Source organism: Squalius cephalus (genome assembly GCF_949319135.1).
Source record: "Squalius cephalus genome assembly, chromosome: 10".
Taxonomy (NCBI): domain Eukaryota; kingdom Metazoa; phylum Chordata; class Actinopteri; order Cypriniformes; family Leuciscidae; genus Squalius; species Squalius cephalus.
In genome coordinates this window covers 15,715,713-15,731,932 of record NC_137131.1, presented here as the reverse complement: position 1 = coordinate 15,731,932, position 16,220 = coordinate 15,715,713, and the positions used below count along the sequence as shown (strand labels likewise).

Genomic DNA, 16,220 nt, shown 5'->3' with positions numbered 1-16,220 from the left:
GAGGGAGAGAGAGAAAGAGAGAGAAGTGTTTGCTTGAACTTCAGAATAGAAAGAGTAAACGGCGCCGTGATGTCTCAAGTATGCTTTAAATTAGAGCAGACCATTAGTTAATGTGTCCCGCTGGTACACAAACACACATGTAGCACATGTCCGTTAAAGCAAACAACAGAGACACTAAGAGCAGTGAGTGCGTTTGGCTTTTGGTTTATTCATGACAAAACCACTGCAATGGCAGAAGCTGCAATGGTCCCAAAATACATTGCAAGGGCAACTCTCCATGGAGTTGCTGTCATGGTAAAGGAAGTCAGATCAGTCAATAAGCTGTCTTTTTCAGAGACAACCACATTCAGAGATGATCTTTCTTGTGCAAGCTCATCATGTTTTATAATAAAATTAATCAACAGGCTCATTGAAAAAATTTGCCCCTAAAACACATACCAAAGCATACAAAACACTGCATTTTCCAGCTGAAATGAACACTAGAGTCAGTGAAACAGCAATTTTCATTTCTTTTCAAACGTGTGGTTCCTTGCACAATACTATGTTATGACCTCAAAACATTATTAGCATAGTGCATCATTTGTAAACTAATACATTCTCATGTTTGCATCAGATAACCAGCTCCATATGTGTAGCTTTTCTGGCATAGCAGACTTGCTCAGTGGCTCACATTGCATTGCACTTATAATTTTGCACTTGCATTGCACTTGGGTACGGGTCCCTTGAAACACAAGTTATGATAAAAGAGCTCAAAGACTTGTCGAAGCAAGCCAAAATGTCATGGTTTTTAAATGTGTTTTTATCCCACATTTGCTTTTGTTAACACTATCGGGTATGTTTAGGGTTTAGAGCATTGACCTCTTAGCACCACTCACCGGATTTATTTCTGAACTGCCATGGTACTTACAACAGCCAACATAATAAAATATTTCCAAATAAATCTGAACACACTTTTAGCACCACTCATTTGACAACTTTTTTTTAAAGTATCACGAAACGTGCATAATCCAACATATCAATTTGCAGAAATGTTGCCACAGGTACATTTTCCCAATGAGCCTGGGTTGAAATAATTATGACTTTTTAATTATTTTTAAAGAAGTATCTTACGCTGACCAAGGCTGTATTTATTTGATAAAAAAAAAAAAACAGTAAAACATGTAATTTATTTATTTGATGGCAAAGCTGGATTTTCAGCAGACATTAATCCAGTCTTCAGTGTCACTCGATATTTCAGAAATCAAATCATTGTTCAAATAAAACAAAAACTGATCAAATAAATGCAGCTTTGGTGAGCTTAAGATGATTCTTTTAAAAACATTTAAAAAAAATCTTAATTATTCCAAACTTTTAAAGAAATATATATATATATACATATATATATACTATTTTATAGTAAATTTATGGCATTTACTGTTCAAGAAAAAATAAATATAAAAAAAAATTGTTTGCAACATAATGGACACCATAATCCTAGCATCAAAATATTATATATCTGCTTTAATCTCATACAATCCATGTAGCCACTGAAAGATTATCATTCCAGGGCATGCATGACATCAGCATTATTAACGTCAGTCATTAAATTAGCTCTTCCTGCAAAGCTCTATATTTCACAGCCTCTTGCTGTCCAGCTCGCTGAGCCCACTTTGATATCCTAATCACAGTTTTGGGACAAAAAAGCGAATGTCACAAGTGTTTACTTTCAGTCTGAAACACGTTGATTGATTAAACATCTAGCAGACAGCAAAATAAAAGGGTGGAGGGATGGAGGCTGGCAATATGTGTCAGTAAACAGTAACCACTCATTTGAACAGATCATTTTAAGCACTCTGATAATCATGAATGTTTAATGCAGTTTTAAAGCGTGCCTGCATTGCAAAAAGTAACAATGATGCATATGATTGTAAATTACTGTTATTGTATACTTTAAATTCTTCAGTTTCACATTTCAAATAATTAAAAAAAATCAAAAGTTTCTTGCACTAAGAATGTCAAGAGAAGGTATTGCAGCATCTCGTGATATTAAAGGGGACATATCATGCTAAATCCAATTTTTTAGCCCTTAAAGGCATTTTGTTGTATATTTTTAGTGTTTAGAAGTATAGAAAATTTGAAATTAGTCTCTTCAGGTGTTTCGTTGATATCTTTATATTCTGTTTTGGCCTTATTTTTCAACCTGTTCCGATTTTTCTATTCTTTATGACGTTTTGTGAACATTTACGTCACAGTATTTACAGCGGAACTGCCAAATAAGGACATCGACTACCGGCTCAACACTTCGAGCAATCCGCCATTTTTATTTCTCGCTACGATTTTGTAGTCCAAGCTCAAAGATGCAGAACTTACGAGAGGGTAAGTCAAAATGTTCGGTTGTTGGATGTAGTAACCCACACGCTTCATTACACCGTCTCCCAGCATCAGAACCTCTTCGAAGTGCCTGGTTGAGTTTTATTTTTAACGGAAATGTACCCATAAAGTAATTTTTGTGTGCGCGAACACAAAGCACTTCAAGGATAACTAATGTTACTTCAGCAACAACAGGGTTTTTCCTGCATTGAACTTGTTTTTGCGCCCGCCAAAGCGATTTTTTTGTCCCGCCAAAGTCTTATTTGATCGGTGAGTAATGTAGATGAACTGCCGCGCTTGTGACAGGGCGCATGTTTAACTGAAAGAACGAGCAGAGAGAGAGCCGGTCGCGCTCGCGCGCGCTCTCTCTCTCTTCCGAGCCAGGCGAAAGTGTAAACAAGACTTCACCGTCTCCAAACTAGGCGCTGTCTTGCTCTCTCTCCCTCGCACATATTAATCTAAATAAATCGACACGGTGGTAAAAGGTCGGAAGACCAAAGTTTCATGTGGAGCATTCGGAGATATTTTTTTCCTATGTGAGAGGGTTTCTCTCCCTCGCACATATTAATCTAAATAAATCGACACGGTGGTAAAAGGTCGGAAGACCAAAGTTTCATGTGGAGCATTCGGAGATATTTTTTTCCTGAATTAGCGTGTGAATTGTGCTAAATAAGTTGCCTTATCTTTTCTGAAAAGCGTTCCGGGCATTAAGCTGACATAAAACAACACTTTAATAAAACGAAAAAACTATCCAATGATGAAATGTTTTCTGTGTTGACACAAATCTTGGATGTCCAAAAGTTTCTGTGCCGCTAGATAATCGTATCTCTGCTATCAAACTACAAAAATGGCCGAACGGGGTGGAGTTGAACCGAGTGTCACCTCTACAACCTGGAGAGGGGGCGGGGTATGACGTGTCTCATTTGCATTTAAAAAGACCGCACCAAAACGAGTTGCTCTCAGACGAACATCAGAAAAGGGGTAGAAAAGGGGCCTGTGGAGCTATAATAATGAGGAATTCAGACCCAAGCATTGCATTTCCGCTTTATATAGACCACAAATTTATGATTTATATGTAAAAAGGAACGATTTAAAAGCATGATATGTCTCCTTTAAAACAAAAGGATATTTCTCGTCAAGGTGAAAATCTGTCTCGTGATATCAGTTTTCCAGTCATATATTTTGTCATTGAAAATTTCTTAGTGTTCTGGCCACCTGTTCAACTGCTCATTACCATAAACATCTAATCAGCCAATCACACGGCAGCAACTCAATGCATTTAGGTATGTAGACACTGAAGACATGAAGACTTAAAAAAAATTGCCTGGCCTGAGAGAAGTCTAGTCTCATTTCTAGGATCCATCCTGCCTTGTATCAACAGTTCATGGTGTGTAATGGTGTGGGGGATATATTCTTGGCATACTTTGGGCCCCTTAGTACCAATTGAGCATTGTTTAAATGCCACATCCTACCGGAGTATTGTTGCTGCATGTCCATCCCTTTATGACAACAGCGTACCATCTTCTGATGGCTACTTTCAGCAAGATGAACCATGTCACAAAGCTCAAATTCATTGACCATGACAATGAGTTCACTATTCTCAAATGGCCTCCACAGTCACCAGATCTCAATCCAATTGAGCACCTTTGGGATGTGGTGGAAAGAGAGATTTGCATCATGGATGTGCAACAATCTGCACAAACTGTGATGCCATCATGTCAAAATTGACCAAAATCTCTGAGGAATGTTTCCAGCACCTTGTTGAATCTATGTCACGGGGAATTAAGGCAGTTCTAAAGGCAACCTGGGTCCAAAGAGTGCAACCCGATACTGGCAAGGTGTACCTAATAAAGTGGCTGGTGTGTGTGTGTGTGTGTGTGTGTGTGTGTGTGTGTGTGTGTGTGTGTGTGTGTGTGTGTGTGTGTGTGTATATAAGTATATATTTGCAACCTTTTGAAATTACTTCATATAAAACTTCATATAAGACTGCACTTTGTAAAGAGAGAAGCAAGAGAGTATTTTCGCAGGTCAATTTACAGCTGTTTTTAAGGATGTGGTCAGCTTGATTGCATCAATTATGAAACTTAGCTTCTCACACCCTAAACTGTAACTGTATGTAGTCCCTTTAGTGTGGGCCTTAACCAGCAGTCTTGTAAAAGATAGCGTAATAATTATGGAGTAGATGAGACTGCAGCCATATATCCAGCTGAGTGAATCTGTTTCCAGGAGACCCACTGTGTTCCAGATACTTCAGCCCTGGAGACTGATTAACTCGCTGGCAAAAAGTGACTCTACCAGCCTGAAAATGTCTGAGAGCCGGTGCATTAACAACAACCGGCAAGTCAAAAGGTCACATAGTTATTCTTACAATGTTGCCACAACATTGTAGTCTTTGAAAAGGAATACAATGGGGTTCAAAAGGTGTAATTACAATGTAAAAATAGCTAAAAGAATTTCAGGTTACACTTTATTTTTAAGGTGTCATTTTTACAGTGTAATTATACATTTAAGTACTGAGTAGTATTAATTAACTACATGTGCTTACTATAGGGTTAGGGAAGGATTAGAGGTTGGTTTAGTGGTAGTTGCATGTAATTATGCATAATTTATAGTTATTACTACAGTAACTACTGTACATGTAACGTACCAAGGACACTGTAAAATAAAGTACTTGTAATTAACGTGTAATCTTGATCTTGTTACTATGAATCATGAGGCTGATGAGCTTACAAGCATAGAGTAACACACACATTGTATCACCTTTTTAGACCTTTAATTAAATGTACTGACAGCCTAACAAAGGGCATATGTGTTTGTATGTCTGCATTAGCATTAATGATGGCAATAAAGCATGAGAACAGAAATCACTAGTTCAATCTAAATGCGTCTGCAGCAATGAATCAGCACTGGTAAAGCTGCTGGTAAATTTGTTTACCAGCAAGTTATCTTGACCTCTTAACCCAAATCTTGCAAGTTCAATCGCATCAGAGGAAGAGAGTCATGAACCACATGTCTGTTCTACTTGTGCTGTTATTTGTACCTAACCTGAGGAGGCCTCATGCAACTGGAAAACTGTCAGTTTGGTTCAAAAAGCAATTGGCATTTGGCCTTGTATGTGTCTAACAAGAATATGGCTGTATGCTACTTCTGTTTATCCTGTTACTCAGCACCTTGATAAAAGACCACACCAACATCCTCCCTTGTGCTGATAGCAAGCAGTCAACATGCCTTGTATCGTAACTCTACGTTCATGTCCCCAATGCCTATTATATTGTACAAAACATTTAACTAGCATGGTGCTAGTGCTATGCACTTACTCGTAAAGCTCACAGTTTATTTGAATGGAAGTGAAATGAGTCCAATCTAGACTGACTGCAGCTTACAACTTTTGCAATATCCTCTAAACTGACAAATACCAGTTGCTTAATAGAGGTTGACCGATAATATCATATAAAATAGTGCTGATCTTTATTAGAAAATTAACAATGACTTAACCAATATAATATTTTGAACAGTATTATAATAAATTAAAATATATAGAAATGGCCAAGCTTCATCACTACTGACACATTGATTCTTTCATTATTTTTATTTTAGTATCCTATGAAATGTATAAATAATGTAGAAGAAATGGAGAGAGAGAAAATGGCTTTGTATAACTTGTATATACACCGTGCTCATGTTTTAGAAAATGTTTCATTTGCGCTTAACTACTTCATAAAGTGTATTTTTAAAGACAGTTCTATAGAACCAAAGACTTGAAAAGACTTGGAGATTTTTGTTGTTGATTTTTACCGATAACTGAAAGTTCCTCGAAGCAACTGCTGATGCCAATTAATCAGTAAAAATTATATATTGGTCAACCTCTACTGCTTAATAACATCATCATCCAGGAAGTGACATCACTGGAGGAAAATCGACAGAACAAACATCAATTAGCATTAGCCATGAAGTGAAAACAGCTGCATTTTCTTTGCAGATTGCATTTCTGAACATCCTTAAAATTACAACACATATTCATTTTGTACAAGTTATGGAATTCAAACAGCACTGCATTACAGTACAAATAGCTAATAGAATTCCTTTAGTAGTTAAAAAACAAAAAGATTAAATGTACAAGGCCTCCCAAAATGAGTTCAGTCTGAATATTGCTCACATTGTGCTTGGCATAACAAGCCAACACGGAATTCACAAAAAAGGCTCAAACTCTTGATATGTGACAAGAGCTGAGATGTGACCCCATGGCATCTGATTCAGGCCTGTCACATTAAAGAAAGCAAATATGTAAAAGGATCTGCATGTGTATGAGTGCACTTTTATGCATGCACAAATCTCTCTTCTTCTCTCACTCTTCTGAATATCAACCATTCCAGTCCAGTGGCCTGATGAATCCAAGGCAGAGGAGCATAAACACTTACACGCTGCACAACACAGAGTAAGCAAGCACTTTCAAACTGACTGGGGACAGGAGGGCCAGTTTACAAAACAAAAAAATACAAGACACGCCAACATAATTAGCCCATTTAAAAATGCAAATCAATGATGTGTCCAAAAAAAGTATCTTTAAATACAACCGTAGGTTTATAATCAGATTTCCTCGAGCAAACACTGACCCAAGTTTGAAGTGATGCAGAGACATTTGCGTTTGCCAAACATTCTATTTGAATAAAAGTCTTTCACACTTGGTTTTGCACCAAAGCCACAGTAACGGAAAGGAGCTGTTTGCTTAACTTTTAATAGAGCGTACCAAACTTTTAAAAGATGCTTCGGATGTTTATGTATGCTAATGCAGTATAATGTCTCCCACAGAGAGAGGGAACAGATCCAAATATTAGGCCCTGGGGAGGAAGAATGAAAGAATATCTCATTAGATGAAGAAAAAAGCAGATTAGTATGAAAAAAGGGAAGGATGTTGATTTTTCTCTTTTTAGATTCAGCTTAGGGAATGTTATCGTTATATATTTAGTAACATCTGCCTTGCACATTCCTCCATTTTTTAAATGTGCATTTGATAACCTTCAGCTTTATAGTCAAAACCTTAAGAAAATTGTCTGACAGTCACTAAATTCAGAATGTTCTTTCACTGTGTCCTCATGCAACAAGTAATTTGTCTGTTCACCCTGTAAGTAAAACTGCTAGACAACAATCAGCAGAGTTGGGCAAAATTCTGAATTAAAGAATTGGCTCCTTTTCAGTTCGTGAGGTGGAATTTGAATTTAATACCATAAAACTGTCTGTTTATAATGCTTTTTAAAATTTCAAACGTTCAAACTTTTTAAACGTCTCTTTTTTCACTTTAAAACAATGCAGTCAAAATTTGTTAAAAATTGCTGAGGCCTCCGTTCTAAGCTGGGTCGTATGGTTCTCTGTGAGCCTCCTTGGCGGAACCACCCTTAAGGTGATGATACACAGGGCAACTTTTTGAGCAATGTTGCTGGGCAATGTTGCCATCAATGGGCAACCAGATGAGAGACAGGGCCCACGACCAATCTAAATTATCCAGATAGAAATGTATTGCCCATTTTCAATGGGAAAGTGCCCAAGCAACAATCGCTCTGCAAGATTGCCCAGCAACATTGCTCAAAAAGTTGCCCTATGTATCATCACCTTTAGGGAGCGTTGTTAGGTTTTCTCTTGATTTAGAGAGTTGTCATGCTAAGACCTCCACTCCCCAGAGCTCCGCATAACATAACTTTCAAGTTGTGTGGCTCTCTGTGAGCCTCCTTGGTGAGGTGATCTTTGAGCGTAGAGCTTAGTTAGGCCTCCTCTCATTTAAAGGTGGTATCAGCGATTTCAGGCCCAAACATAAATGATCACATTCATCTAATATTTCCTAACGATCCGCTAGCTGCCCGCCCCATAAGCATGCTGTCAAAAAACCGCGTCTCTGTAGGCAGCCTAGGCTCTGAGATCTGCACACAAAAACACTTGGTATCAACATCACCCAAAACCAAAATAAATAGTGTTCCAACCAATCACCGACAGGGGCGGGTGTTGTGAGGTTTTGCGCTCGTGCACGGCTGCCTATGACGGCTGCACGCGAAAACCTCACAACACCCGCCCCTGTCGGTGATTGGTTGGAACACTATTTATTTTGGTTTTGAGTGATGTTGATACCAAGTGTTTTTGTGTGCAGATCTCAGAGCCTAGGCTGCCTAAAGAGACGCGTTTTTTTGACAGCATGCTTATGGGGCGGGCAGCTAGCGGATCGTTAGGAAATATTAGATGAATGTGATAATTTATGTTTGGGCCTGAAATCGCTGATACCACCTTTAAGAGAGTCGTCTTGCTGAGGCCTCCGTTCTTAGAGCTACGATATCAAGTCATTGGCTCTCCTTGATGATATTTTTGCTAGGTCTCCTCATTTGAGAGAGGTTTTCCTGAGACCTTCACTCGTCAGGGGTATAGTGTCCCCTGAAGTGACATGCAGGATCATAGGCTGTCGCCAGCCAATGTTATTGTCGTGTTTAGACACTTGCTTCAGAAACTGGTCGTGCTGGAGGCAGTCCCCAAAGCGTCCTAGGACACAGTGTCTCGTTCCACTTCTCAGAGAACAATGGTTGCATTTGTAACCCGAGACGATTTAATTGTGGGTGGGGCAACCCAGCAGATCAAAAAACAAAATAAAGCGCTTAACAAAATGTCATGTCACTTGTCGCAGCTGATTGGGACAGAAACTTAGGTTAGCATGGAAAAGATTGAAAGCGTTCATTGCTCGTTACACCTAGGATATGGTATTATATTCTTTTCTTAATTCAAAGTCAAAACTTTTTTAAAAAAGCAATTTTGTGTCAGAGACATGGCAAAGCAGTTATGACACATACTAAAGACATTGAGTGGGTTTGGGTCTGACCTGCAACATCTCCCAATAATTCCTGTCACTTTCAAATATATCTATATGATAGAGAGGCTAATATGAACAACAACAAAAAACCCACTTTTAAAATCAGAGATTATCCTTCCATTTTCTCCTTGAACGGCATTTATCGTGAAGTGATGAGGCTTTCTTCAGCATATTTTCCACACCACTGCACTTGTCTTTTCTCCACCTCCATTCAATGTTCATGCACCACCTCACTCCCTCAAGACAATCCTGCCCCCTCCCTCCATTCCCGGTGTGTGTTACCTAACACAGCAACGACCAAACCACAAAAAGAACTATGACACAAGCCTCCGCTCACAATAACGTGGATGCTCTGTTGCACAAAATGTGAAACCACTGGTTACGCAATACACAACTGCGATAAGACGTTCGATGAGTTGCACAAGTTTAGATCCGATAATCTGAGGACATTCAGGTTGCATTTGAAATGTTCATAAGAACCACTTCTCTATACACAAGTTTGAATCTGTCTGATTAAGACAGGTAGAATTGATGACAACCATAACTCAAGGCTCTAGTAGCATTCCTTTAGAGACCAGATATGACATTTCTGATCACTCTGGTTCCATTTATGAATGGTTGAAGTCCAAAGCCTGCGCTTCCATTGACAACGTGCACAGCAGATTGGTGCTAAAAGTCTCAGACACTATAATTGTACAAATCACTGCAGTTATTGCAGTCTGCACCATTAAACTCCCCCTATTAAACACTCTTCTGTCTGTGTTTAATGGCTGTCTGGATGAGTAATGCATAGGTGCTGGTGGCTGTGTGACATGTTTCACGGTGTAATCCAGTCACAGTGTGTATTGTACCTAACACATTAAACATTAAACACACACTGCCTAGCTAACTATGCAGAAGAAGGGACGCATTTTGACACAGAATGAATGTGAAATAGTCACCATAGAGGCACATGTGTGGCGAATATCCAAGGCTCTATTCCAAGAACAACACATCTTACGGCTTTAAATTCTAGACAATAAAACAAGTGCAAAGCATGGCCCAATCCACATATATCGCAAGTATAATGTAAAACTCGCAAACAAAACCAATTACCTTGCATTCTAGAACATAAAACTTAAATATTCTTTCATGCGGCCTCTATTTTTCTATGGATCTCATAAAAATTGTCTCACTGTTCCATTGTTTTATTACAACCGTAGCAAGAGTCTAGACAGGGTGACAAATGTTCTGTTTACTAAAGGATAAAAATCTTCCATGTCACATCATATCCTGCCCACATCCTCCTATAGCACTGATCCAATCTCTTCAATGGACAGGAAGCATCTCACGACACAAAGCTTTCATTTTGTTACAGTAAGTGATAAGAGTGGATATGACTCTTGCTATGTTATTATTTTGAGTGATGCAAAACCTTCTTTTAAAGCCGATGCTTTGAGTGGCCACGTTTTATGGGAAACGACGAGAATAGCAACTCATTTTCTAAATTAATGTATCAAATAATTAAGATTTTATTTTGAGGAGAGTTTATTTTGTATCAACATCAATTGCTTAGTAGTAGAAAAAATATACAAAAAAATATAGTTAATAGTAGTAATATTACATTATATTATGTACATAAACATACTTAAATCTCGAAACATCTAGTTTAATGCTAAAAACAATAATAATAAAAAAATATTAAACATTACACATATACACATTATACACTGTCTACATATTTATATGTTATGGAAAATATACAGTAAATATGACTAAGAAATGCACATAATTTTAAATACTTTGGGTTTGACTATGTTTAGGCTATGATGTTGACATTGCCAACAGTGAAATAAGCCTATAAAACATTAACATAAATTGCCTCAAAATCTATATAGTAGTTTGCAGAGAAAGGGTTAACAGTCTTAACTCATTCCTGAAAGGAGACTGCGACGGTTCCACTTAGAGAGACCAAAGAGAGCATCACAATATGTCATGTCACATTGACAGAATTACCCTGTTGTTTCAGCTTCTCTGGTTTGCAGTTGACACATCCAACATCATTCACTAGTTTCTTTTGTCATTAAGATTTATTTTTGGTCAAAGCAATACAATATCATACCTGCAGTGACATCACACTCCACTGACCCATAAGAACATTTACCCAAACTAATTCATTGTCATTCATAAAAAAACCTCAAAACAGCATAATACTAAAACCCTCCCATTCACACTTCCTCTCACGACCCATCACTCTTTACCCTTCATACCCCAGACACGCTTACCAGGTGTGTGCGACGGTGAATCGGCGCCTGTGGCGGCCGCCCTTGTTGACCATGAGCTTGCGGAAGAGACGCGGGGAGCTGCGGGGAGATATTTTGGGGGAGGTGATGCGCTTGTTGCCAGTACCCAGTCTCGGAGGCTCCAGCTCCAAATGCATGTGCTCCTTAAAGGTACGAATGCAAGGGTCCGATTCCGGAGCACTCAACTCATTGGAGGACATGGTGATGCTGAGGATGGAAACAGCCCTATTTCGCCCTTTCTGAGTCACACTACCAACTATTCCCTTCGTTTCTCTGTCAACTAGAGGTTATGCCATGCAGACTGATGTTTTGTGTGTCAGACAGGAATAAATGTGTGCGCTTGAGCTGCTCTATTCTCTAGCTTCCTCTGTCAGCTTAGGCTTTCGGCAATGCAGTAGAATAATCCTCTCTCGTTCAGTTCCACTGACACACTGAGAACAGTCCCCGTCAGTGCAGTCACACCTCCTTCCTGTGAGAAGAAGAAAAAACTCTCTCTCTCTCTCTCTCTCTCTCTCTCTCTCTCTCTCTCTCTCTCTCTCTCTCTCTCTCTCTTTCTTTAACCACACCTCTCTCTGTCTTTCTCCTTTTAGGCAAAGAGAGAAAAAAAGAGCCCTCTCTGTCTTTCCTACACTGGCATAACTGACTCTTAAGATCTTCTTCTTTCATTTATTTAGATGTCTTTCTTTCTCCCACTCACTCCTCCTGCTCTGTTTCCTCAGACTCGCACTTACTTCACTCAGCACCAGGAAACTCCGTCTTAAATTATTCAACAGTGTAAGAGCAGGTCTTCTCTCCCATCAGTGGCTCCTCTCTTCAGGAATTACCAGGCAGAGATTCTCATGATGTGGAGAGGAGACCCAGAGGAAGGAACCGACTGAGCACACCTAACTCTGCTAACCCAGGTGCTGTCTGCTTTTAAAATAAGCGGAATAGCTTTAAGATCCTTGGATTTAAAAAAAAAAAAAAAAAAAGCCCAAAGAAAAGGTGCATAGTGACGGTAAAAGCTCCGCCCCTCCTTGCAGCTGATTGGCTGAGCTGTGGTTAGTTTGATGGGTGTCTCTGGCTGAATTCTGATGAGGGCTTCTGCCCTTTCACAGCTCACTGATAAAAGAAAAAATATTTAAAAAGCAATTTAAGCCCAGGATTAACAGTGTCTGGGGAAATAAATATAGCTCTGAGTTAAATGAGGGTTTAGATGCTAAAGTGGCTGGTTTGAAGAGAAAATAATGTGAGTGAATTGGAAAGAGAAAATTATTTAAATTGAACATACAGGTGGAAAGAAATCAAAGCAGGGAGTATAAAACAGACACAAAAAGACAGAAACCGTAATAATGTGTGAATGTCCTCAATAAATATTTAGCTGAACATGCTTAATTATCAACCACCCAGGAAAATCGATGCACAACCCTCTTTAAATAACATTTCATGTTACATGTAATTGAATGTTATATGTTACATGTGACCTAGATACCTAATCATCTATACAGTACATCAATAAACACCTACTGAAACAAATCACAAAACCGTGATGCAGTTTCTGAAGGTGAATTGTTAAATGCCCTTCAAAGCACATTTGAACGTGAAACGGCATATCGCTCGCCCTGTGTGACAGCAGCACAGCGGGATTATCTCCGGCTCTCATAAAGACATGCGGAAGAATGGAAGTACGTTAGCCAGCTATCAACCTGCCAGTCAACACCCGCCGGCAGCCAGGACTTCACCATGGAGACAAAGGATAGGAGGAAGTAATGAGAACAGGAAAAGATGAATGAATGAATGAGAGGATAAACAAAAAAGTTGGAACAGATGGTAAAATCTTATATTTTATGTGATGTTTTGACAGATCTTTCAACACAGAAGACCTATGATAGATAACTTAAATTCCCCAGTTAAGCAAGTAAAGATCTGGGTTGAAGCTAAAAGGGGTACAATTCTGCAGATTGAGGAGAGAACAGATATTAGAAAGCAACTGAGATCTGTATGGCTATAAGTATCAGTATAGTATCCGTATCATTTAGGGTTACTGAAACTTTAGTTGGTCTACTGCATTCAAATTGGAACAAGGTCATCATAAAAATGCACTGGTCACCTGAGGATCTTTGATTGTGACCCGTGAGGTTGTGCATATTGAAGAAGGAAGGGACCCAGAATTGAATCTTGAGGCACCCCACGTATTAGCTGATAAATCTTGGACATGCCTTCTCTCCAGGACACCTTAAGGACACCGGATATACATTGTTTTTGCAGCGCAGGCCTTCAAAGTATACTCTATAGACCATGAGTGCAAATGGTCATACGACACATATGCACTACCTAGTGTTCGGAGCAGAACTCAGACAAGGTGAGTATACTTTCAGCTTTAAAGTATTTGCCTGTGAGGTAAACTTACTGTTTTATGCTCTGGTTCTGTAAACACAGCCATAATACGGCTTCAATGCAGTCTTTGAAGTGTAAAGGTGACTGTCAATGTTTAACCTGCTCTGTATTTCCCTTAAGATCTTCACCATTGTGAAAAAAACGGGCTCCCACTGAGCGGAAACTGGACTCTATTTACAGTTTAGACATATAAAGTACCATGTAGAGCAGGGATGGGTTAGCCTGGGAAAACCCAGACAACTTCCGGCAAATTTAGATTTGCTCTGCAAGTAGTATGGCAAAGAGCTCATTCAAGCCCATTTCTAATCCGTCGAAATCGCGGCACCAATCAGAAACGTTGAGGCGGGCTTTACACGATGACAATCGTTCTGATTGGTTTTAGGTCTATCCAATTGCGCCCATAGCGCAGCAACTTTTAAATGCATTATTATATTCAAATTGCAAACACATGAGGACAGTCTCCATGAAAGACCCACTGGCAGATGAACGTGCTACTACATTTCTCTCCGAAACGGTAGGAAATTAAATTAGATTTAATAGAGGATTTTAACTGTGACAAGATGATTGACAGGGCAGTTTACGTGACAGGATGCACGCGACAGATCCGTCCGATAAAGATGACGAAGTAGTATGTCCCAAAGCTTGCCTACTTTTTTTGCTACACATTCAAAAGTAAATACCTTTTCTTCACAAAAAGAGTACATACTTTTATGGCGTGTAACTTAGGCGAATTGGGACGCAGCATATGGCTTTACACGATGACGATCGCTCTGATTGGTTTTAGGTCTATCCAACTGCGCCCAGAGGCATTTGAGCGACGTCCGTTGGTGACGCCCCTTTGGAAATGAGTTATTAATGAAGCTTTGCCAGACCATAACTCAGTTACTACTGAGAATGGTCTGGTTTTAACCAGGCTAGGGATGGGCAACTTCGGTCCTGGAGGGCCACTGTCCTACAGAGTTTAGCTCCAACCCTGAAAAAATCACCTGCCTGTAATTTTCTAGTAATCCTGAGGACCTTGATTAGCTTGTTCAGGTGTGTTTGATTAGGGTTGAAGCTAAACTCTGTAGGACAGTGGCCCTCCAGGACCGAAGTTGCCCATCCCTGATATAGAGAAAAAACATCACAGTGCAAACTACAGTGCAAATCTGTAAACACCATTTGAGGACCCTGCAGATAGGACTTCCATTTAGCAATCACTTACACAACAGACAGTCCTCCAGGATCAACCTCTTGTGAAATTGCTTGCTAAATGGTGAAAGTTCATAAATCACTGCTGCCAGGATTTGAACCTCTAACTTTTGGGTTGCCCTCCCACATTTACTATTAAACTACTATTACTAAAGTCCTTTGTAGTGGTTTGCACTACTGTGTATTCCAAACCTTGTGCAGTAATGCAAGTTTAGCATCGAGTTCAATGAAGAGGAATGTGATCAAGTCACTCTGACCTTTCTGCGTTGTGAGTCTATTCACTGATGGAGCCTTAGTGGAGAGGTCTTACATAACTGAAGGTCTTACATAAAGTAATTTCCTTACTGCTGACTGCTGCAATGAGGGAAGTCATATGGCTCACAATGCTAGTTCATATAGTAAAAAGGATGAGAGAGGCTGGCCACCAATGGGAACATTACGAGTAAGCTACGACGAGAGAGAAGTGTGGTATAGTGACAGAATGAGAATGAGGGCAAACACAACCCCTGCAGAGTGAATTTAAAATCATTTCACAGGATTACAATTTGTGAGAAGCTGTCTCGTAATATTCTCACCCTACACAGAGCTGCTAAGTATTTTGTGAATCGGTAAGAACAAGTAAGATTTACTCTACCCCAAACACTGAGAGCATCAGTTGTGGTTTCTGCCTTGAAAAGTAAATAATGTATCAAGCTAAAGAGATTAAGTATCTATTTACAGCTACTGAAAATCCATCTTTTAGAGTGCAGGTTATAATTACAGTGATTTCAAATGCAATTTTCTGCTATTAATTCAGCCCAAAACATTTAACAAAGTCTCATTGGTTTAGTTTTTATAAACGTTATACTGCTTGTTCACTGCAAAAACAGCACAGAAGCCTACTAATTCTAAAGACACATACTAATTTTACCAATAATGGCAAAGCAGCTCTGATGCTGTATTTTATTTACACAGAGCCAAGGCAAAAAAATTAAATGCAAAGGAAATGTACATCTAGTTCAATTACTGCTATTGTAACTGCACTATAGCCATGCAGTCAGCAACTCCTGGAGTTGCACTGAATGGATATGTGGGACAGACTCTCTGAGCTGTTAGTAAATTCATTTAAATGATTAGAATGAGTACTCCAATCCACAGCAGGAGACATTGCAGTTGACAGTGGGAAATACAGGTCAGTT

At 39.2% G+C, this 16,220-nt stretch overlaps 1 protein-coding gene across 3 annotated transcripts in view; it reads right to left on the bottom strand.

The window, feature by feature from the left end:
* The window catches only part of pde4ba (phosphodiesterase 4B, cAMP-specific a), a 162,452-nt gene that overhangs the window by 88,023 nt on the left and 58,209 nt on the right, over positions 1-16,220 (bottom strand). Inside the window, exon 1 of one of the 3 annotated variants that reach the window (XM_079883660.1) lies at positions 11,458-11,903. The exons of 1 other annotated variant lie outside the window; for it this stretch is intronic. In XM_079883660.1, coding sequence (XP_079739786.1) covers positions 11,458-11,675 — 218 coding nt within the window. In that variant the 5' untranslated portion in view covers positions 11,676-11,903. Of the gene's footprint in view, positions 1-11,457; positions 11,904-16,220 lie in introns of those variants that run through there. One more of the 3 variants, XM_079883665.1, reaches the window with a different exon arrangement.